Source organism: Setaria italica, chromosome III (genome assembly GCF_000263155.2).
Source record: "Setaria italica strain Yugu1 chromosome III, Setaria_italica_v2.0, whole genome shotgun sequence".
NCBI lineage: Eukaryota > Viridiplantae > Streptophyta > Magnoliopsida > Poales > Poaceae > Setaria > Setaria italica.
Window position 1 is genome coordinate 50,163,266 of NC_028452.1, and position 23,326 is coordinate 50,186,591.

Sequence of the window (23,326 nt, forward strand, 5' to 3'; positions counted from 1 at the left end):
TAGCTGATTGGCGCAGTCAGATCACGACGACAGGATGAGGAGGCACGTGTGCTAGTCCCTCCATTTCAAATTACAGGTCGTTTTAATTTTTCTACGTTTATAGCTAGGTACTTTGGATATAAGCTAGCATTTTTTTTTACATTGAGCTTTGGGTCATTATATTTCCTCTTAGAAACCTGAATCGCTGGCGTTAGAAACCTGCATCCCTAGATGTATTCCGGAAGCCGTTCTTGCGTCTACGGTTTACTCGCTTGCGCAACTCTGGCTGCCTTGTCTACTACACGAATTGGGTGAGGTGTGCATGTGAAGCGTACCTACAGAAGTGTAAACTGCCGTTAGCTACCATCCATGTTAGAAACTTTGTAAACATTGTTGAACTCCATGCTACTTACTGTTGTATCTTGGTCTCCTCCAGTGCTTCAGAGTTCAAATTAAATCGATCGAGTTCATCACATCATGCTGTGCACCGGTAGACCTCGTGAAGGTGTGTAAAAGGACAAGGTTATTAGCGGTAGCTCATGGAGCACTATATGAGTGACATCCAATCCAAGAGCACTATATGAGTGACATCCAATCCAAGAGAGAGAGAAAGAGAGATGCATGAATGGAGCTCGAGCTTTGTCCCAGGCACAAGCACTCGAGGCGTCAAGGGAGTAGAGAATGGATTGTGACTTGGTGCCAGCTGATGCCCACGCGTCGCCGCTGTCCAGAAGCGGTCGGCATGCAGGTAAGCACCATAAAACAGAGAGCAGTGAGAGAGTCCAAAGGGAGAGAATAGAGCTCGGTCACCAGTAGTCTGGAAATTTCAGATCGACCAATCCTTTCCCACAACTAATTTAATTATTAGATAGTCACTATTTCTTCTCAAATGTTGTCAGTATATAGACAAGCATGTATTCATCTAGAGAAATGCACTTCAGTTGTCTTGGTAGAATATTTTCATTGAACTACAAACTAGGTTATGAAGACTGTTATGTACACTCAAAACAGTGCAGTCACTTAGGTATTTTTGGAGAAAGAATAAAAATATAAAATGAATTTTTTGGGTTAAAAATTGGTACATGTGTTCAACTCAACATTGTATACATGTTTTGTCGGGGTTACCCATTTGGTAGATTTGTAGGTGGGGGAGATCGTAAGACCAAGACCTCGAATGGTAGCACAGGAACGCAAGGTTTAGACAGGTTCGGACCTCCGGAGAGTAATACCCTACGTTCTGTGTTTTGGTGGATTGTATTGATGATTGCAGGTGCGAATAGTTAACGTGCGGTGGGGTGAATTGAGGTACCCTTGGGGGGGCATCCCTGACTGCCTTATATAGGCTGACGACCTAATGTTACAATCGGATAGGATCTAATCCTAGTCGGTTGTTACACGGAAAGCAATCTGAGTCAGACTACAATAAGTATCCCTCGGTATTCGGGCAGAATTCGTTCGCCCGGTCTCCGGACTTGTGCTCCACGCGTCTTCATGCCTTAGCCCGCATGGCATGGTAGGGCGGGCCCACTTATCAGGGCTGATCAGTATCTTGGTCGGTGGGGACCCGCGGGTACCCTTATCCCTCACGTTTAAATAACGGTATATATTTATCAGGATTCCGAGCCCAAATTTATTACCTGCAATTTCAAAAACAATATATTGCAATGTGACCACTTAAGCATATTAGGAGGTAGTTCTAAAATAACAAATGAGGTCCAAAATGGGTGTAACTTGGGTTGTGTAGTATTCAATACGGATATCTCTAAATGGTCAACTTTAAACTACTCCTACTTGCTTGCAATACGGTCGCATATTATAAAGGATATAGGAAACTTTTAAACATGCATTCTTACATGTTTACATGTTGTACAACAAGGAAATATATTGGTGATTTAGCAGCTTCTTCCAGAACTTCTCACAATATGTGTTAATCATCTGATTTTTTGTCATGGTACCGTCTTTTTTTTCCCCATTAGCCTGCAGGGGGATTGATACCTTGTTTCTAACGTATCTTACCATAGGCACGTGCTAAATTTCTTGATCGGAAACATTACTATTCCGATCTTTTACGGAGAAAATATTATTGGATTATTGTCATGGTGCTAAGAGATTTTTAATTTGATAGAAATCGGTATTTCCAAAACGTAAATCTATATCATTACCAATAACTAACTACCCATAAAAACTCCACTGGGCCAACGCAAGCTGGCGCGGCAACGGGCACTAGCTCCGGGCAGGCTCTTGAGCCTAACATCCATGTTACAAACTTGCCGGACTCTTTCCAATTTGAGGTCCATGTTATCTTGGTCTCCTCCAATGCAATGCTTCAGATGGAGTTCCTCTTTGCCGTAGACCTGCTCAAGGTGCGGGTAAAAAAAGATTAGCTAGGTTAGCGCTAGCCGCATCCAATATAATGCAAGGAGCACTGCTAGCTGGACTATACATTTATGCATTACAGCCGAGTGTAAGCATGCATGCAGTTATTGATAGAATGCAAGAAACCATTTGTGAATAAATCGTTCATTCGTCATGCGAGTGCATGGTGAATCGGTGCTGTGCTCCGATCCCTGCTGGTCTCAGAGTAGTCGTACGTGTCACCACCAGCTGAAGAAAAGAGAGAGAGAACGGGATGAATCGTACTTGTTTGAGTTGGGCAGGCCTGGGAAGATTTGGGCACGAAACAAACAGAAACTAAAGCACACTAGGATTGGCTATGGAGCAGCAGCGAGCCGCTGGAGCTGATTACACATGCATTGTACTGCTACTTTCAATATGTATTTGCCTACTTGTGTGTACATGCTCCTGCAGTGCCGTTATTCCCGTCGCTACTTTCTTTGAACGACATGATCTGTGTGTTTCTGTAGTATTAGTGTGAACGCTGGGACATTCTCTTTCGACATTCTCGCTACTACATCTGTATGTTTAGTATACGTGTATAAACCGAGAGAGAGAGAGAGATCCACTAGATATGTTGCTCCATCGCTCTCAGCAGGCTCCTTTACTTTTGTCCCTGCTGAGAGCTTAGTCAACAAACAAAAGAAGGGAAAAAAAGGTATTTCCACTATACATCCTCCATGGATGATCAGCTAGCTGTACATGTGCCCGGAAAGGAAAAACAAAACAAAGAAAAATGCACTATACTACTGCCTTAGTGCCTTTTAGTTAGTTGGGGTTGGCCTCCGGAGTGCTGGCTGTGGACTGGATACGTACTTGCAGTGCAGGCGTGCAGCAGCAGCAGCAACCGCACCACTCTCCCATCTGTCTCTTCACGATAATATTGAGCGTGTTTGGATCGCGGAGCTAAAGTTTAGTCCGCGTCATATCAAATATTCGGAGGCTAATTAAAAGGATTAAATATGAGTTAATTATAAAACTAATTACACAGATAGAGGTTAACGACGAGACGAATCTATTAAGCCTAATTAATCTATCATTAGCAAATGGTTACTGTAGTAGCACATTGTCAAATCATGGATTAATTAGACTTAATAGATTCGTCTCGCAAATTAACCTCCATCTATACAATAGGTTTTGTAAATAGTCTATATTTAATACTTCTGATTAGTATCTAAACATTCGATGTGACAGGGCTAAAGTTTAGCCTGTTGTGCACGCATGCTTCTGCTCTTTCAGGATCGGAGGATGCTATGCTCTGTCTCGCAGTGCAGCGGGCAGATGCAAACACTCGCTCCTTCCGGCAAGCAATGCAAATCAGCCAAATTTAATTAATTTGTTTTTTTTTGCTGATTACATCATGTCTCCAAATCAATTAACTAGAGCTGCTAGCTTGTGGGGTCTATGTAGATGATCAACTAATACAATGTTTAAATTCTAGAAAGTAAGGACTTGAGCTATTCTTCATTCTTTGAACAAAACCAATTTAATTAAGTTTCCTAGAAGCTAAATGCCAACGAACGATTTCTGATGAAAGTGGCTAATAATGATGCTTGTTAAACACAAAATTAAATGAAAAAGCTTTTGCATATACCACAAGCATGCAAAATAAAATGTTTGTACTGTAATTTTCTTGTGACTTGATAAACAACCCACCCGGATGGAATATGTTTGGTGGGTTGGATGCTGTGAGTGGAAACAACCCGTATGCAGATTGCGAGAAATCCCTGTGATGGCGACGGCCAAGCTCGGCCTGGCATCTCTGCCGACCCCTGCAATGAACTCTAAGCTACTACTGGCCTGCCTTCTAGAAGCCAAGCGGGATGCAAATAAAATTATCGTTGTAGTAATAACCTGGTCAAAGGGATTCTTATACGCAGGCAGGAGTGAGAGCGTGACACCTGTGTAGAAAGAAGCTGGGGCGGCGTCAGTAAGTCAGGGGCGTCTGCATCGATCCTGTGATGATTCGCTAGCTCGTTCGACTGGCTGACAGGAAGGAAGGAAGTGATTGCCAAGGAATCGGAACTCTCTGTGCGTGCGTGACAAAAAAGAAGCTGTCGACAAGGCAGAGAGCGCGATCGAGGGAGGAAGATGCACACCGATCTGGTTTCTTGTGGTCTGAATGTTGCCAAGAACACGCGGCCCGGGGATGACAATATCTGAAGGGAGCATGTTTGTTGTTCCTGCAGGAGGCACATGCTTTGCTCCTCGATCGAATTCCCCCTCTGTTTGCTTGACGAAAAGAAAAGGGTCAGCGCGTACCAAAGGGAATAAAGAAAGAAGTTTCAGTTTCGTTCAGTGGCACCTCGATGGCACAATGATGCGCGCGGCTTTCAGATCGTTCAGTACAGTTGCCACCTCGATGGAAGGGAAGCGATCGATCAGATAACGGCAAATAGTCACGTCAGGATTGTTTACGACCCCACCTCACCTCACCTCACCTGCTGTTGCTGTTGGTGTGTGGAAACGCGGTGGAGAGGAGACAAGCAGCGAGTCAAACGCGGCGGCGCCTGCTGCTGCGTCACTACCCCATCCAACCCCCACCGATGGGTGTGGCTTTTGGCCTCGCCGTGCCGGTGCTGTCGTCGTCGGCTGCCGTCTCCATCCCGGGGGCGGCGGCCGGCGAGTTACGATCGAGCCTGTTGGGCGTCTTCTCTTCCATCTTCCGTCTTCCTTCCGCCGCCCACCTAAAAACATTCAGCACTTTCATGGAGTAAATTTTAATCCCACCCTATTTAAACAGGTTACACGGATTAAAATAGACTAAAGTCCATAAATGTTGTTGAACAAAGCCCATTTTACACTTTTTTCTATCCTCGGTAACCCTGCGCCTACTCCTTCCTGGCGCCAACCGCTCCCACTGTAGCTTGGACTAGATCTCAAATTCCCGTCCGTTGCCGTGGTGCTGGTGGTGCGCTTGGTCGGGGGAGTCATCGCTGCGCCGCCACAATGCCGCAGTACCAGGAGCTGCCATGCGGCGGGCAGGTTCTCGACATCGACACGGCGCTCAAGGACGGCATCCTCGGGTCACGCTGGAGCTTGAGGATGCGGTGGCGGGGGACGCCGAGAAGCAGCTGGTCGAGGTGAGGAAGATGATGGACGAGCTCGACGCTGGGAGGGAGGGTGGTGATGGCGGCGGGTGGGAGGGAGGCCGCGGGAGGAAGGGCAGTAAATAAGGGGCAGGGGTGTCCCAAACATCCTTTAGTCTAGTTTAGTCCAATTTTATGGATTAGAGGACTAAAGATTTTAGCCCAAACTTTAGTCCAATTTAGGGACTAAAAGCGTATCAAAATAGTGAAGTCCATGAAAACCAAATACTCCTGAGTGGACAGTGGAGGCCTGGAGTGGAGTGACCACAGCTTGGACCCCATCCTCGTGCACGCGCGGCACCACCGTTTTCGTCTCTAGTGCGTGCGTGGCAACTCGACGGTCACCAAAAAGCAGCAGCACCACCCGCTCGCCTTTTTCTCCATCGCTTTTACTCTTTATTTTATTTCCATCCCAAAACACATGACACACACACAACTACACTGCATCCACAAGCGACATGTAAATGGGATGATGCATCACGAATAAATCCAGCTCGATCGTCGTCTTATATGGAGAACCAGCTCGATCGCACGTGAATTACCGCAGATAAAAAAACAAGTGCGTTCGCTACAAATGCACGCGATGCAATCTCCGGTTTCAATTTTGTAGCCTGGCATGCTTTGTTACACTTCTTACACACAAGTACTCTCAGTCCACTGCAGTAGTCACCACTACGAGCTAAAGCTAGTCATGCATGAGTCCAAGTGATGAGTCCACCGTGCTTGCCATCGAGCGTCGTTGCTTCTCATCCATCTTTGACTGCACCACCACCCTCATCATCAGATAACGACGACCACCACCTAGTGCTGCTACGACTTTTACACAAACTTCACGCTCCAAGATGATTAGTACTTGTATATCCGCGTTCCATCTTCTAGCTACCTCAATTGCATAGCAAAATACGGGAAAAAGAAACAGGATGGTTGGAAGGGCCTTCTCTAAAAACGGTTTCAGCAGTAAAGCTAAAGCAGGTGGAGTTAGAAATGGTAGCTTCGTATAAATTCTAAGTTCATTTTAACCTCAACTTCAGAATATAGTACCTCGTTTTGCGCAAAATAGATGAAATAATTCCTACACCTAAAATTCACGAAGTTACGCGAATTTTTGAACCCTGGTTGTTGGCACCCAACTCAAAGGCATAAAAAAAATCCTATAATACTCCTACATATGGCGCCAAATTAAGGCAAAGCAGCTCATTACACTTTTGTAGAGCAGCACATGCTTTAATTTGCAAGTTCATTAGTACCATGCATGCTCTTTTTTAGTGCGGTTTGTCTGTCCAGTGATTAAGAACAACTAACTAACCCCCATATAATCCCAACCCTTGCTGCCTACTCCTAATTCGTTCCAGAGCATCATCACCACACTTTCGTCCGTAGGTGCATCTGCATCTGCCGTACCTTAAAACCAGTCAAACTCCGCACACTGACAGCCAAGCTCAAAGGAACCAACCAGCAGACGTCCTTCCCTTCCCTCCACGCCCGGCGCCATGCCGCCCGCCCCCGCCCTCCCCCTCCTCCCCCTCCTCCTCCTCCTCCTCGCCGTCGCCGTCGCCGTCACCGGAGCCGCCGAGGTGGACGCGCTCATCGCCTTCAAACGCTTCCTCACCGTCCCTCCGGCAGCCGCGCCCTTCTTCGCCACGTGGGACGCTACCGCGGCCGACCCCTGCACCTTCACCGGCGTCGCGTGCGGCACCGGCCGCGTCGTCACCGGCGTCTCCCTGAGAGCCCTGAACGTCTCCGCCGCGTCCGTGCCCTTCGCCGACCTCTGCGCCGCGCTGCCGTCCCTGACCACGCTGTCCCTGCCGGAGAACTCGCTCGGCGGCGCCATCGACGGCGTCGTCGGGTGCGCGGCGCTCCAGGAGCTCAACCTCGCGTTCAACGGCTTCAGCAGCACGGTCCCGGACCTCTCGCCGCTCACCAGGCTCCGCAGGCTCAACGTCTCCTCCAACCTCTTCGCTGGCGCGTTCCCGTGGGCCTCGCTCGCCAAGATGCCGGACCTCTCCGTGCTCGCGCTCGGGGACAACCCGTTCCTCGCGCCCACCCACGCGTTCCCCGCCGAGGTCACCAGGCTCACCAACCTCACCGTGCTCTACTTGTCCGCCGCCAAGATCGGCGGCGCCATCCCGCCGGAGATCGGCAACCTGGTCAACCTCGTCGACCTCGAGCTCTCCGATAACGACCTCGCCGGCGAGATACCCAAGGAGATCGCCAGGCTCACCAACCTCAACCAGCTCGAGCTCTACAACAATTCCCTCCATGGCGAGCTCCCCACCGGGTTCGGCGAGCTCACCAAGCTGCAGTACTTCGATGCGTCCATGAACAACCTCACCGGCAGCCTCGCCGAGCTCCGGTCCCTCAAGGAGCTCATCTCGCTGCAGCTCTTCAGCAACAACTTCTCCGGTGGGGTGCCCCCGGAGTTCGGCGACTTCAAGGAGCTCGTGAACCTGTCCCTTTACAACAACAGCCTCACCGGCGAGCTGCCGGCGAGCCTCGGGAGCTGGGGGCGGTTCAACTTCATCGACGTCTCCACGAACGCGCTCTCCGGGCCGATCCCGCCGGACATGTGCAAGCAGGGCACCATGCTGAAGCTGCTCATCCTCGAGAACAGCTTCTCCGGCGGGATCCCGGCGACCTACGCGAGCTGCAAGACGCTGGTGAGGTTCCGGGTCAGCAAGAACAGGCTCACCGGCGAGGTGCCCGATGGGCTGTGGGCCCTCCCCAACGTCAACGTGCTCGACCTGGCCGAGAACCAGTTCAACGGCAGCATCGGCGGCGGCATCGGGAACGCCACGGCGATGACCTATCTCATGCTTGCCGGGAACAGGTTCGCCGGCGCGATTCCGCCGTCGATCGGCAACGCGGCGAGCCTCGAGAGCATGGACGTGTCGAGGAACGAGCTCTCCGGCGAGTTGCCGGAGAGCATCGGGAGGCTGTCGAGCCTCAACAGCCTCACCATCGAGGGGAACGGGATCGGCGGGGCCATCCCGGCGAGCCTGGGTTCGTGCTCGGCGCTCAGCACGGTCAATTTCGCCGGGAACAAGCTCGCCGGCGCGATCCCCGCGGAGCTGGGCAACCTGCCGCGGCTGAATTCTCTGGATTTGTCCAGGAATGAGCTGACCGGCGCCGTGCCGGCGAGCCTCGCCGCGCTGAAGCTGAGCAGTCTGAACCTGTCCGACAACCAGCTGACCGGGCCCGTGCCGGAGGCGCTCGCGATCTCGGCCTACGGCGAGAGCTTCGTCGGGAACCCCGGGCTGTGCGCCACCAACGGCGCCGGCTTCCTCCGCCGCTGCGCGCCGGGCTCCGGAGGCCGGTCGGCGAGCGCCGCCGCGCGCCTGGTCGTTACCTGCATCCTCGCCGCGACGGCGGTCCTGCTGGCGGCGCTGGGCGTGTTGATATACCTGAAGAAGCGGCGGCGCGCGGAGGCCGAGGCGGCCGCGTCCGGCGCGGGGAAGCTGTTCGCGCTGAAGAAGGGCTCGTGGGACCTCAAGTCGTTCCGGATCCTGGCGTTCGACGAGCGCGAGATCATCGCCGGCGTCCGCGACGAGAACCTGATCGGCAGCGGCGGGTCCGGGAACGTGTACCGGGTGAAGCTCGGGAGCGGCGCGGTGGTGGCGGTGAAGCACGTGACGCGGGCGGCGCGCTTGTCGTCGTCGGCGCGGTGGCGGGAGTTCGAGGCGGAGGTGGGGACGCTGAGCGCGATCCGGCACGTGAACGTGGTGAAGCTGCTGTGCAGCATCACGAGCGAGGACGGCGGCGCGAGCCTGCTGGTGTACGAGCACCTCCCCAACGGCAGCCTGCACGAGCGGCTGCACGGGCCGGAGGGGAGGAAGCTGGGCGGCGGGCTCGGGTGGGCGGAGCGGCACGACGTGGCGGTGGGCGCGGCGAGGGGGCTCGAGTACCTCCACCACGGTTGCGACCGCCCCATCCTCCATCGCGACGTCAAGTCCAGCAACATCCTCCTCGACGAGGCCTTCAAGCCCCGCCTCGCAGACTTCGGCCTCGCCAAGATCCTCACCGCCGCGTCCGCTAGAGTGGACTCGTCGGCCGGCGTCGTCGCCGGCACGCTCGGGTACATGGCGCCGGAGTACGCGTACACGTGGAAGGTGACGGAGAAGAGCGACGTGTACAGCTTCGGCGTGGTGCTGCTGGAGCTGGTGACGGGGCGGCCGGCGATGGTGCCGGTGGAGGAGGGCGGCGGCGACCTGGTGGAGTGGGTGTCGCGGCGGCTGGAGAGCCGGGAGAAGGCCATGTCTCTGGTGGACGCGCGGGTGACGGAGGGTTGGGCCCGGGAGGAGGCGGTGCAGGTACTGCGCGTGGCGGTGCTGTGCACCAGCCGGACGCCGGCGATGCGGCCGTCCATGCGGTCCGTCGTGCAGATGCTCGAGGACGTCGCCGCCGCGCGGGAGGACGACGCGCCGGCGGCCAAGCTCATCCAGGTCAAGGTCGTCTGATCTCGTCGCTGGCGTTGGCCGTGCCCGGCTGGCACCGGCGGGTGACCGTCCGATCGGAGAAGGTAGTTGCTGTACGTAGGTAGGACTCGTTCAGAGCAGAGATGCCAGCTGCGGTCAACACAGCACAGCAGCATGTGTAGCAGTAAGATTATTACCAGAATAATCAATCAGCCAAGCAACCTCTTTCAATCTGCAGCTTAGCAGCTTAGCAATACCTTGTGGCTGTAGCAGTAAGATTACAGTACTAGAGTACCAGGCAATTTTTGTAAGTGATCGTTGAGAGGTCAATGAAGTGAGCTTTGGGTCCTCTTTCCATGGCACGCCAAACATTCTGTCTCTTGGACTCCCAACTGCAGAAGAGAAAAGGAAGAGACCTCGGGAGATTCTTGAGAAGTCGATCGAGATGAGACACAGACAGACAAGCCACCTGGATGCATGTAGTCACTGTATGAAGCATTGCAGATAGTACAGTAGGATTGTTGAGAGCAGCTAGGGAGAAGGCAGTTGAGGTCAAAGCAGTGGCATGTGCAGTCAGATTGTTGTTGCTAGAATGAATAATCAATCGCACAAGCAACCAGTACAGTTTAGCATATCTGCAGGCGTGCGTGCAGCTGTAGGAGTAAGATAATGCACTGGTAGATAGCATCAAGTTTTGTAATCGCCCACAAGTCAATACCATTATGCATGGATTAGTCGACCCTGCAGGCTCCTCTTTCCAAGGCACGCCAAACATTCCCTGTCAGACTCCAACAGCAGATGATTTTGATTCATCCTCTTGTGCAGAGAAAGAAAAGAAAAGAAAAGAAAAGAAAAAGGAGATGTTGGTTCTCTCCTCTCGGGGGAGATTCTTGAGAAGTCGAGATGAAACGGACAAGCCACCTGGAGGATGCACATGCCCAGAATCTGTGAGCAGGAAGTTCAGTTCAGTTGGGAATTGGTTTTCAGGCAGGCGTGGTTACGTGAGACTAACGGAAGGGAGGCGTCGTTGTCGTGGAGGATTGGCTGGCGACGCAGAGCTTTCACCGGCCCGGGAATCGCTGCCGAGACGAGGCCGTGGTTTCATACAAGCTACAGCTACAGCCAGAGACTTCCTTTGAGGCAGCCGTGGTTTCGAATAATTAATAAAAACAAACAGATGGAAATTGAACACTCCACCGCCCGCCGGTACAGTGGAGTGCAGGAGCAGGACTGAAATGACAGCCGCAAGACCCGGGGATTGTCTGTCTTCCTTGTTGGTGGTGGCTGGTGGATTCAGATTTCAGAGTTACGACGCTTGCCCCCTTCCTCTCATCGGCCCAACCCCCCAATCATAAGGGCATCATCATAGTTTCATTCGCAGGTAGTAGTAGGAAGGGGGTGTTTGGTTGTTTAGGACCTCCTAAAATTCATGTCAGATCGAATATTCGGATGTTAATTAGGAGGACTAAATATAAGCTAATTATAAAACTAATTACACAGATGGAGACTAATTCACGAGACGAATCTATTAAATCTAATTAATCCATCATTAGCACATGTTTACTGTAGCATCATATTGTCAAATCATGGACTAATTAGGCTTAATAGATTCGTTTCGCAAATTAGTCTCCATCTGTGCAATTGGTTTTATAATTAGTCTATATTTAATACTCCTAATTAATATCTAAACATTCGATGTGACAGGAATTTTAGAAGGTGCTAAAGAAACAAACAACCCCGAATTCGTTGGATGTTCACAGGGCCTGGATCCTGAGCTGCATGCCATGTCACAGGAAATGTGTTTCTCTGAATCCTGAGCTGCTGTTCTAAACTGACTGACAATGTGTTCGTTCATGGATTGCTGGGTTGGTTGGTTCAGACTGACAGTACGCGCGTTAAGTGGGGACATAGGTCGATCGATCCGAGAACACAACCCCCGAAATGGATGATTCAGAGGCAGGCATTGCCCCCCTCCATTCCCCAATCACAAGGCAATTTCGTCGCGATTTCATTCAGCAGGTATGGATTTCTTGGACGCAGAGGCTGTTGGCATGCAGTCTTGCAACAATGATTTGCTCTAGTCCAACAGCAAACCACGCAGGTTTCTGCTGCATGTCTGTCTGACTGTTTCAAACTGACTGCCAATGTCTTCAGGGAGGGACATGCGTAGATTGATTTGCGGAAGCAAGCTGAGTAGCTGACGCTACCTGAGATGAGATGAATGGCTCAGGGATTGGAGTGACTGACTGACTGGAGGGAGAGAGCAGCTGCTGGATCTGGGCAACGATCTTCAAACTGAATTTGGGCTGCACGCACCTTGGGCTCAACTGCCGCTGTCAGCTTCGGGCCTTCTCGTAGCTTCGGGCATTGGGCAATTGCACAAAAAAAAAAAAGCATTCGGCGGCCCGGTCCCTTTTCTTTCCTCCGCTGCCTTCATTTTTTTTTTTCTTTCTCCGCTCCACCCTCTCGGCATTTCTCTACTAGCGGCGCCGACAGGGCGAGCGGCCGCCCTTGCCCCTTGGCCTGGTGTTCGTCTGGCGCTTCGCCGGCGACGAGGATCCTACAGGTATGCTCGCTTATCCCCCTCCTTTCCCTTCCCTTCCCTTCCCTTCCCTTTCCCTTCCTGCTGTGCGAAACCGAACACCAAAAACCCTGATGTATGCTATTTGTCTTCGGATCTGACCATGTATTTATCTGCAAAATTCGATCTTTTGCAAAAACTATCGGGTGTACGCCCATGTCCAATTCTGGGTCCGCCCCCGATCCAAGTGAAGCCTGCCCTTTTGCTTTAAAAAAAATGATGCATTGATGGGGAATCCCCCGTTTTACCCTCTAGTTCCTTAATTTATAGTGCATTTCGGTTTTAGGGTATAGGGAGTTCTATCTGTGTTAGCAGCAGTAGTAGTCTTTAACTGAGGCACTTGCCACAGGCACCAATGGAACGTCTTGAAAAAAAATGTGATTTTTGCAGTCCCTTGTCAATACACTGAAAATAATTTAGCTCCAACATTTCCTGCAGCAGGTGTAATTAGCGCGAAATATTCGTCCAGGGAAGTAAGAATGCCGTAAGGAACCGCTGAGGATTGTAGGTGGTTATGGATAATGATAATGGAGATGCGGATGACCTTGGATCAGGATGGTTTGAAGTGAAAAAGGTTTATTTCTCTGACGATTTTCTCGTATGGCGGTGCATTATGCTGGGCCAATTCGTACTGTTATTATTCCTAACTTAACATGGACCCATTTTACAGAAGCATCGGTCCAGCTCGAAATACACATTGCAGAGGTCTTCTGGAGGTTCCAGCCAGAAAATTCCAAACTCGTCGTCACGGTCACGGCCCAACTGTAGCAGTGACAGTTCAAGGTGGCATGACAGGCCGCAACATCCTCCTCCGAACATAAATGCTAATGTTGGCGTTGATGAATCTGGTACTGGAGAAACAACTAATGTTCTAGCTGAAAGATGCAATGATGTAGGTGCTAGTGACCTGAAGGGTGTCTTAAATACTTCAGCCTCAGAGTATGTAGCAGAAAGACCTGACGAGCTGCTGGTGGCTGAAGAAACAAGTGAACCTCCCAAAACCAGTCTGGCTGATCATGCAAATCCTTCAGTGCCTCATGAGTCCTCGACCTGTTCAGGCAGTGTTGCCAAATGTGCAGACGATTCTCAGCATGTAAAATGTTCTCCAAAAACAGAGTCGCTAGGTGTTTTGTCCAATACTCCTGTCAAGTTTGGAGACTTTGATGAAGTTCCAGGTTTATCATTACCCTCTGATTCATACAGAGATAACAGTTCTTCTAGAGACCATGGGCATGGTGGAGATGCTGCACATTCCAGAAATGAGCAAAAGGATGAAAGTAAACCCAAAGTGGAGACGAACTCTTGTGCAACAATTGATGAGGCATCTCCAATCATTATACAAGGAACAGAGACACCCAGTGATGACACGATAGGGCCACTGGATGCACATGAAACACCAGAAAGTATGTTGAATGTTAGTGGTTCAGCAGCCTCAACTGACTCTGTTTCCCTACCCTGCTCCAGTAATGATCATGAAGTTCCAGTTACATCTTCATCTGTTGCGTCCACAGAAAGTAGAACGTTACTTCCTAACCATGCACCAGCTTCTGCAGATTTCGGATCTGAAACTGCTGAGAGCAAAGAAAGATTCAGGCAGAGGCTATGGTGCTTTCTTTTTGAGAATCTGAATAGGGCTGTTGATGAACTTTACCTCCTCTGTGAACTAGAATGTGACATGGAACAAATTAATGAATCCATACTTGTTCTTGAAGAAGCTATATCTGATTTTCAAGAACTTAAATCCAGAGCAGAGCATTTTGATAACACCAAAAAGTCTCCTGGTGTACCCAAAGAGGGGATGCCAATGGCTGTGAAAGCTGACCATAGGAGACCTCATGCCTTGTCTTGGGAGGTCTGTTCTCTCACTAGCCATCCTGATGTCTTGTGGTCTATTTTCACTTCTGCATATTTATGATTAATTGACAACTAACTACGTGAGCATAGCATCTTCTTCCTTGCATCAACATGCGTGTGCATGAATATTGAATGGACCTTCAGAGTGATGTATTGCTGGATTGAGAACTGCAATATTAATAGCTGCATGTTTTTCTTTCCATCCTTGCATGACAACTTTTTCTGCTGTGTTTCAGAGTTCTAAATCTTGTTCACTGCATCATATATGCAGGTCAGAAGGATGACAAGTTCACCACACAGGCAAGAAATACTCTCTTCATCTCTAGAGGCCTTCCAAAGGATCCAATTGGAACTGGCATGCAAGCAGGCTGGTATAACGGCAGAGAGATTTACATCCAGCTCTTCTGGAGAAGTTTTGAGTAGCTCATCAGAGCTGACCACAGCATCCGCTACTGTTAGGAATATAAGTTTGAAAGTGGAGAGTCAGGTAAAACTTCCTGATAGTGGTAGTGAGAAAAAGATTGCTGGAGAGAAGCAAATCAGGGATGCATTCAAGTCAGATAAATCACATCCACAAAGTATGCCTTCATATTCTGCAAGGAGTAGAAGAGGGTCACTAGAACCGATCTCGGAAATAGAGAAGCACACTTTTAAGAATGACAGGGAGTTGCCAGAAAACAAATTTGACAGGCTCAAGTCAGCCGATGTTGTTAAAAAGAGTACAGTTCATCTTGAAAAGGAGAAGCAAATTACAGCACCTTGGAAGTCAATGGATGCCTGGAAGGAGAAAAGGAACTGGGAAGATATATTGAAATCTCCTGCACGGAGTTCTCGGGTTTCTCATTCTCCTGGTGTTGGCAGAAAAGTTACAGATCGTGGTCGTGTTCTACATGACAAGTTGATGTCTCCTGAAAAGAAAAAAAGAAGCGCTTTGGATATGAAAAAAGAAGCAGAAGAAAAGCATGCACGAGCACTGCGAATTAGGAGTCAACTAGAAAGTGAGAGGGTTCAGAGGCTACAACGTACCTCTGAAAAGTTAAATCGTGTCAATGAGTGGCAGGCTGTGCGCAGCTCAAAACTGCGAGAAGTAATGAATGCACGCCATCAACGTGGTGAATCTCGTCATGAAGCATATCTTGCTCAGGTTGCAAAAAGAGCTGGTGATGAGAGTACTAAAGTAAATGAGGTCCGTTTTATTACATCGCTGAATGAGGAAAACAAAAAGTTCTTGCTGAGGCAGAAACTTTATGATTCTGAAATGCGGAGAGCTGAAAAGCTACAGGTGATCAAAACAAAGCAAAAGGAGGACACTGCTAGGGAAGAAGCTGTTTTGGAACGAAGAAAGTTCCTTGAAGCTGAGAAGATGCAGCGCCTTGCTGAAATACAGCGCAAGAAAGAAGAGGCTATTTTCAGAAGAGAAGAAGAGCGCAAAGCATCTAGTGCTGCACGGGAAGCAAGGGCTGCAGAACAGCAGCGTAGAAAAGAAATAAGAGCAAAAGCGCAACAAGAGGAAGCTGAACTTTTAGCCCAAAAGTTAGCTGAAAAGCTCCGTGAGAGTGAGCAGCGCCGCAAGTATCACCTAGAGCAGATACGGGAGCGAGCCTCTATGGATCTTAGGGATCAGACTTCACCTTTTCAGCGCCGCTTTCCAAGTAAAGATGGCCAAAACCGTTCAACTAATAGCGGCGAAGACTCTCAGATTACTGGCAATTCCAGCACCGCAGACTCTGTGGTTAAATCATCGAATAATGTACAGATGAAACGAAGGATCAAAAAGATTCGCCAGAGATTAATGGCTCTGAAGCATGAATTTATCGAACCACCCATAGGTGAAAGTACTGGAATCACACACAGGGCTGCTCTAGGAGCTGCCAAAGCTAAGTTAAGTAGATGGCTTCAAGACCTACAGAAACTTCGTCAAGCTAGAAAAGAAGGCACTGCCAGTATTGGTTTGATTGTTGGTGACATGACAAAGGTATTCTCATTGTCCCATTCATTCTGTATTGTATTGTAAGTACTGAAGATGTTTGCTAATAGCACTTTCTGTTTATTTGGGTACAGTATTTAGAAGGAAAGGATCTTGAACTGCATGCATCAAGACAAGTTGGTCTGCTTGGCTTCATTGCATCTGCTTTACCTGCATCACACACTTCAAAGCCTGGAGCTTGTCAAGTCACTGTCTACCTCTTGCGCCTGTTGAGAGTATTGCTCTCACTTCCAGCTAATCGAACATATTTTCTAGTACAGAATCTTTTACCTCCGATTATTCCCATGCTATCAGCATCACTGGAGAATTACATTAAGGTGGCAGCATCCAACTCTGGAAGTTCAAATCTTCTGCCTAACAAAACTTCAACCGAGAATACAGAGTCATCAGGTGAAGTGTTAGATGGCTTCTTATGGACTGTGACCATGATCGTTGGCCATGTACACCTCGATGATGAACAACTTCAAATGCAGGGAGGTTTGATCGAACTGATTGTAGCTTATCAAATAATTCACCGTCTGCGAGATTTGTTTGCCCTTTATGATAGGCCCCAGGTGGAAGGATCCCCACTCCCATCATCTATACGCTTTGGTCTCAACCTTTTGGCTGTCTTAACATCTAAACCTGGAAATTTCTCTACCATTGATTGGGAGTCCTGCAAATGCAGGACATTAGGTGGCACTATAGTTCAAGAATATGAATATCTTAGCTCACAAGACAGTATGGGGAACCAGTTGATGACACTAGAGCAGTCTGGAGATAACAAATTGGCATCCTTGTGTAGTGAACTGCCTGAAGAAAACAAATCATGTAAACTGCATGACTTGAGCATTCCTGGGGACAGAAAATTGGTTGATGAAGCTAGAAAAGACTTGATACCTGTCTCAGGTGGCCTGAATAATCCAGCAATGCAACCACCTGATTTGGGGATTGCTACAGAGAAGCGTTCTGAAATTCCTAGCCAGGGAGATGAAAATAGCACAATCGACAGTTTTCTTGAAGGAAGAAAGGTGAACAATGTAGGTTCAGGGTATAACAGTAGTCCTGGAAAAGGCAACGAGACAAGCCTAAAGCATCCTGTAATGCTTTTACTTTCTGCTATGACTGAGACTGGCCTTGTTAGTCTACCATCACTTTTGACTGCTGTGTTGCTCCAGGCGAACAACAGATCATCTTCAGAACAGGTTTGTCCGCCTGCTGCATTGAGGTGCATTGATTTTTTTTGAGAAATTTGTCATGCTATTTCAAAATTCAATATATCTATATTCCTTATTGTCATTTTTACAGAACTAGATGACTCACAAATTTACATGTGCATTTAGATTATTGGATACATAATAATTGATACGTAAATTCTTCAAATAGGTGCTTTGTGTTCTTGTAAGTTGTAACAAAACAAACACGCTAAAATGACACTGTACACATTTACTAGCATGCTTTTATTTCTTAGGATTTCATTACAATGTAAGCAGAAACTTGAGTTTTGGTGTCTCAGAAATTAGTAGGGCAAACTTTGCATGTTATCGTGTTTTATGGATCTCTTTCTACAAAAATTTACTAACTCATTTTTCAGACTTCAGCTATTCTTCCATCAAATTTTGAAGAAGTAGCCACTGGTGTATTAAAAGTTTTGAACAATGTGGCACGCTTGGATATAAATCTTCTGCAGTGCATGCTGGTAAGTCCTCTTCATAAAAGAGGGATGAATATTATCAATCCTATTGTTGGTTGCTTGCCTGTTCTCTTGGATGTATCACTCTGAGTAGGTACATTTGGGCACTGAAACTGATGTGGTTCATTCACACACGCTAAAACTTTAACTACTTTCCTATGCAAGTCATCTATCCATGGTATCAGGATAGAATGAGCTATCAACAAAGGTTTCAGATGAATTTTCTGTCTGGCAAAGCCAATTTATGAATATGGGAACCATTGATATCTTTACACTCTGTTTTTTTTCCTGCATAAGTTAGTATTCTTAATGGTTATGAATTGTTTTCAGGCTAGATCAGATCTAAAGATGGAGTTCTTCCATTTAATCAGCTTCCTTCTGAGCCATTGCATGAACAAATGGAGAGTACCAAACGATCAGGTAAATATAAGTCTATTCCTTGTATAAATGTGCGCTCATGTATTCCCAACATGATATATATCATATATTTTTCTTTGGTGCTTTTAAGTACTTGTTTTTTTAATTATCGCTGTAAATATTTCATACAGTTACTCTCTAATTGCTTTTATGCAATACTTTGTACTGGTTTTGCACATTCAATTCTTCCTCGGCTATAATGGTAGCAAGTTGCCCTTTAGTTTACTGTTAAATGTATGAATAGGTGGTCTTCTTTACATCATTGGCGGCTTTAGAATCTAGTTATTGGTTCTTGTTAGCTATTAACTTAGTTCTTATTATTGTCTGCAATCTTCCTGAACAAACATTTTCCATTGAATACATGATTCAAACAGTGTGGTTATAAACATGTTCCATATTAAAATGTCTGAAATGCATGCTGTAGGAAGGTGATATGTGGGGTTGGGTATAAAATGACTGGAAAAATCGGTGCATTGGGGAACTGGATCTTGTTATTATTTCAGGTTTGACAAGTTGTGACTCTTTGGGATATTATTATGAAGAACTTTTGACATACTGCCATTTCTTGCCCTAACAGTTTGCTTGAGTGTCACTCTGGGACATTTCAGTACACAGTTGTGATCATGAAGGGATTTTTTATTGACATACACATCTGTAGTATTTCTCATGCTTGACAGTCATTTGGACTTTACTCCTAAAGCGTTGCTTTTTCACAAATGCAACTTTTTTCCTGCTTCCTCTGTACTCAATTGTGAGGGTCTATGCTATGTTTTTAGGTTGGTTTGCTGCTTCTAGAGTCTCTGCTACTTCTTGGCTACTTTTCTTTGTTCCATGCTGAGAACCAAGCTGTTCTTCGGTGGGGAAAGAGTCCCACCATACTTCACAAGGTAAATAAGTAGCCACATCTCTTAATTTCTTTGGATTGTTGGGCAAAAATCTGATGAGTTAGGATACAGCTGTGCGACTTGCCATTTGTTTTCTTCAGTGACCCCGAGTTGATGCCCATCTTGGCTGCTGCTCTGATCGCTGTTTGCTACGGTTGCGATCAGAATCGAAGTGTTGTACAACAGGAAATAAGCACGGATATGCTTCGTTCTTTGCTCAAGTCCTGTCAAACATCATTGACTTCTCCAGATTCCATTGCTGTAGATGGTTCTGGAAACAATTCCAGTGATAACACGCAGAGTTTACTTGATACCAGGAGCCCACAAGGTGACATCCCAATAAGGTCAAGCCGCAAAATTGGACGGCCAGTTGTTGGGAAGGGTGTTTCAGGAGGCATCAGATTCAACAGAAATAGGGTTCAGAAGGATGGTAGAGGAAGAGGTGTTGATGATGGGCCTCTGAAGCAAAGAGCTGGTGAAGCTTCATCTAACTTCATGTTGCATAGAAAGATCCCAGCTTCTTTCTTGGACAGAGCCGAGGAGTTCTTCTGCAGTGAGACATGAATTCGGCTCTGTAGCTGACCTGACCTATAGTGCACAAGCTACTGAATTTTACAATTTTGCGAGGATGGTGTTTCAGACTAATTATCTCAAAACTCTAGGCAAATGTACGTTCGGCTGGATCTGACTATAGTTTTGGAAAGGTTTTGCGACCTCGTATCCTGATTAAACCATGCAGTCTAAAGATAAAATAGCTATGTAGGGAGAGATGCACTGTTATGTACAGGAAAAAACTGTGATAAGAAAAATCTGACTCCATATGGAATAAAGGAACTGTCCATAATTTACTTCTGTCGGGTCACTTCTAAGTTAACGATCATTCTTTACTTATTTCGAGACCGTCTATTCTCTAGTTTGGAGCTCGTCAATCAAATGTTGGAATTCTGGAGATGGATTGTTGATTTGGCAACAGATTAATGATTCTAGACATAATTTTGCAAATTTGTCATGGACTAAATCATGCAGCTTTAGCTAGCAACAAATGGGTGAGCAAAATTTTCAGCTACATGTACCAGCTCAAACAATAAGTCAGATTGCACGCAGCCAAAACAAGAAAAGTAAATGTTGAATCTACTCCCCTGTTAAAAGTGCTCCATAACTGGAGCAATATTCTTCATTTCACAACAAAGCCATCACTAAGGATGGGTAACAGATAGTAGTGAAGTGAAATACATACAATTGTACAACACATGCCCGGTTGCATTCAGCATACATTCACAGAAAAGACCAACGCCCTATTCTGCAACTATTTCGTGAGCATTTCCAGGAACCTCAAATCCTATGGAGCAGGCACTACCAGGGACGGTAACTAGCAAAGCGCATGTCATCTGATTCGTCTAATCGTCTGTTGCCTCACTTGCCTACAGTGAAAAGGAACAAAGACAAACAATCCTGTCAGCATTTTAGAGTATCAGTGAAACAGCTATGTTCATCTTTAAACTAGTAAACAATTTTCCCAATCGTGCTACTCTGTGAATTAAAAGTGTTATGTACAAACAGTTATCCTTCTCCGTAACACTATAGCAAATAGAATCATGGCGATTTTCGCAAAAAAAAAAAATAATGCCCTGCTATGTCAACACGTGCACACAGTACACCATCAAGCGTCAATCAGCTTCCCAGGTTGCTATGAGCTATCGTAATTAAGATTGATACAAGATTGTAAACTGCAAGGTAGGCGCTACTCCAGCATCTCTAAATCTTTTATTTTAAAGAAAGAAGAGCTTCAAGTTAATTTGTTATATCCGCAACGTGCCAACATTGACTGACTGTCTAGTGAATGAAATATTTGATGCAACTTTTGCCTAGCTTGCCCTTCAAAAGGAGTATTCATTCTCCACCCACTACTACAAGCTAATGCTATATGCCAGTGTTTTCACCTTGCCATGCTAATGGCCGTAATCATTTCTCCTTTTTACTACTAAAGATTGTTACATATCTTTTAAACGATCCGTCCTGTTTTTCACGGTGAAGGAGAGGGATCTACCGTACCATACCTAACTCTTCCATTGCATGATGCCCTATTGCCCTGTTATCTTCACACTAAAGGGGTGTTTGGGAACACCCTATTAAAGTTTAACACCTGTCACATCGGATGTTTGGATGCTAATTAGGAGTAGTAAACATAAGCTAATTACAAAACTAATTGCACAGATGGAGTATAATTCGCGAGACGAATCTATTAAGCCTAATTAGTCCATGATTTGATAATGTGGTGCTACAGTAACCATTTGCTAATGATGGATTAATTAGGCTTAATAGATTCGTCTCGCGAATTAGCACAAGGTTCTGCAATTAGTTTTATAATTAGCTCATGTTTAGTCCTTCTAATTAGCATCCGAACATCCGATGTGACACTGTTAAAGTTTAGCACCTCGTATCCAAACAGCCCCTAACAGTACCACACAAGTGCACGCACCATCTGATGGGTACCGGTACCGGGTACCCTCAGGAAAGGAGCTAAGGCAACCAAGCACCAAAAGATCAAAGGCCTGACAGCTAGAAGTATGTGGGAGGCGGCTCAGGAGACACCGGGGCCCACCTCCCGACCTTCCCTAATCGGGGGCTGAGGGCCGCAACCCACTAGTCCGACCAGATCGGGGACGGGGCCCACAAAGGGCCCACAACGCCCCACCCACTCCCTGACTCAGGAAGATCTGCACCGTACCGGAGGCATTAAATGCGGGGCATGGCCTCTCTGACCGCTCCACGTGGGGACATGACCAGGCGGAGGAAGCTGACCTTTAACAGGGGGACCAAGGGTGAGGCTACACCCCTTAGACCGTCCAGGATGACTTGCAGGACAAGGCCACGTGCACCGTACGCGCCCACGCGCCCCGACGTGATCATCACCGACAGGATGACCCATCAGGCTCAAGGTCATGCCACTACTCCAGACCTGGTACAGGCCCGCAGGCGAGGCAGGACCCAGTGTCGGTCGTAACGGCGCGGATTAGCCATAGGCAGGTCGGGGAAAGCCGAGGGGAGCGGCACGGCCCGCCCAGGCAGCTGACCGGGGCTCACCCACTCATCTCCGGTGCGGACGTCAGCAACCGATTCCGTCCCATTTACTGCCACGGGGTTGGTGGACGGGACGGAGCATACCGCGGAAGCAGACTAGGCCGTGCGTAAGCAGCCCACGCTGCACAAGAGCCGACAAACAAGGCGTGCGAAGCCCACGGCCAGCCAAGAGGATGGGACAAGGAGGTCCCCTGGCGCAAGGCTACCCGACGACACCACGACCCCTAACCTTCAAGGTCGGGACCCCCTCTATTTCTCAACACTGTTGCCTGGTCCCTAGCCTATACAAGGAGAACCGGACCTCCTTTCTCTCTGAGACGCATTCAACGCATACACCCACACAACGCACGAACATTTGCTTGCAAGCACCCCGTTGTAAGCTCAATGCACTTCATCCAAGGAACACGACTCCTGTGGAAACTGGACATAGAGATTTTCCTGAACTAGTATAACTCCTTATCTCTTGCGTGCTAGCCATCGGAAGTTAGGAGAGCGCAGCGGACAATCACTAGTCGATCAAGCATCAATCGGCCTCCCAAATTGCTGTAAGCTATCATAATTCAGACTGATACAAGAGAGACATTGTAAATAAACTCTTTACACCATAATTCGGATCCAAGTTTCCTTGGATCAGTAAAGAAAAACAAACCATCAACCATAGCATGCAGCTATTAATTGGGTTATTAATCCATGATATTGTTGATTTATCTGGTCAAGCCCAAATTAATCCTGCTCTTTTCCATATGTGGCGAATCGTATGAGCTACTTTTGTTTACAACGATTGGCCTGATGTGCTTCTGAACCTAATAATGCCTTTTGGCCAGTCAGGAGATGCAGGAAACACATGATGATGAGTGGATGCACAAACAAGGGATTTTAATTAATGCTTTGGGCATGTCAAGGTCTCCTTTTTTTCACTTCCACCACACCACCACGGTGAGTTTTATCTAATCTCTCTAGTGCTTGCTCCGTTTTG

At 47.7% G+C, this 23,326-nt stretch overlaps 2 protein-coding genes across 6 annotated transcripts in view; both read left to right on the top strand.

The window, feature by feature from the left end:
* The window catches only part of LOC106804215 (receptor-like protein kinase HAIKU2), a 14,858-nt gene extending 4,942 nt beyond the window's left edge, over nt 1-9,916 (top strand). The window contains exons 2-3 of the mRNA XM_022825328.1: nt 7,086-9,568; nt 9,653-9,916. Coding sequence (XP_022681063.1) covers nt 7,086-9,568; nt 9,653-9,916 — 2,747 coding nt within the window. The remainder of the gene's footprint in view (nt 1-7,085; nt 9,569-9,652) is intronic.
* A 2,379-nt stretch (nt 9,917-12,295) lies between these two features.
* LOC101773633 (S phase cyclin A-associated protein in the endoplasmic reticulum) lies at nt 12,296-20,121 on the top strand. Of its 5 annotated transcripts, none has more exons than XM_004963236.3 (9): nt 12,296-12,440; nt 12,894-13,029; nt 13,126-14,307; nt 14,581-16,284; nt 16,371-17,480; nt 17,870-17,974; nt 18,299-18,388; nt 19,162-19,272; nt 19,342-20,121. In XM_004963236.3, exons 2-9 carry the CDS (start codon nt 12,970-12,972, stop codon nt 19,831-19,833), a joined length of 4,854 nt encoding a protein of 1,617 aa, XP_004963293.1. In that variant the 5' UTR covers nt 12,296-12,440; nt 12,894-12,969; the 3' UTR covers nt 19,834-20,121. The 5 variants fall into 5 exon arrangements, 4 of the variants coding, with proteins under 4 accessions (XP_004963293.1, XP_004963296.1, XP_012700273.1 ...); XM_004963239.3 differs by having other exon boundaries at nt 19,371-19,512; XM_004963237.3 differs by having other exon boundaries at nt 12,321-12,440; nt 12,897-13,029.
* Nucleotides 20,122-23,326: the final 3,205 nt, after the last annotated feature.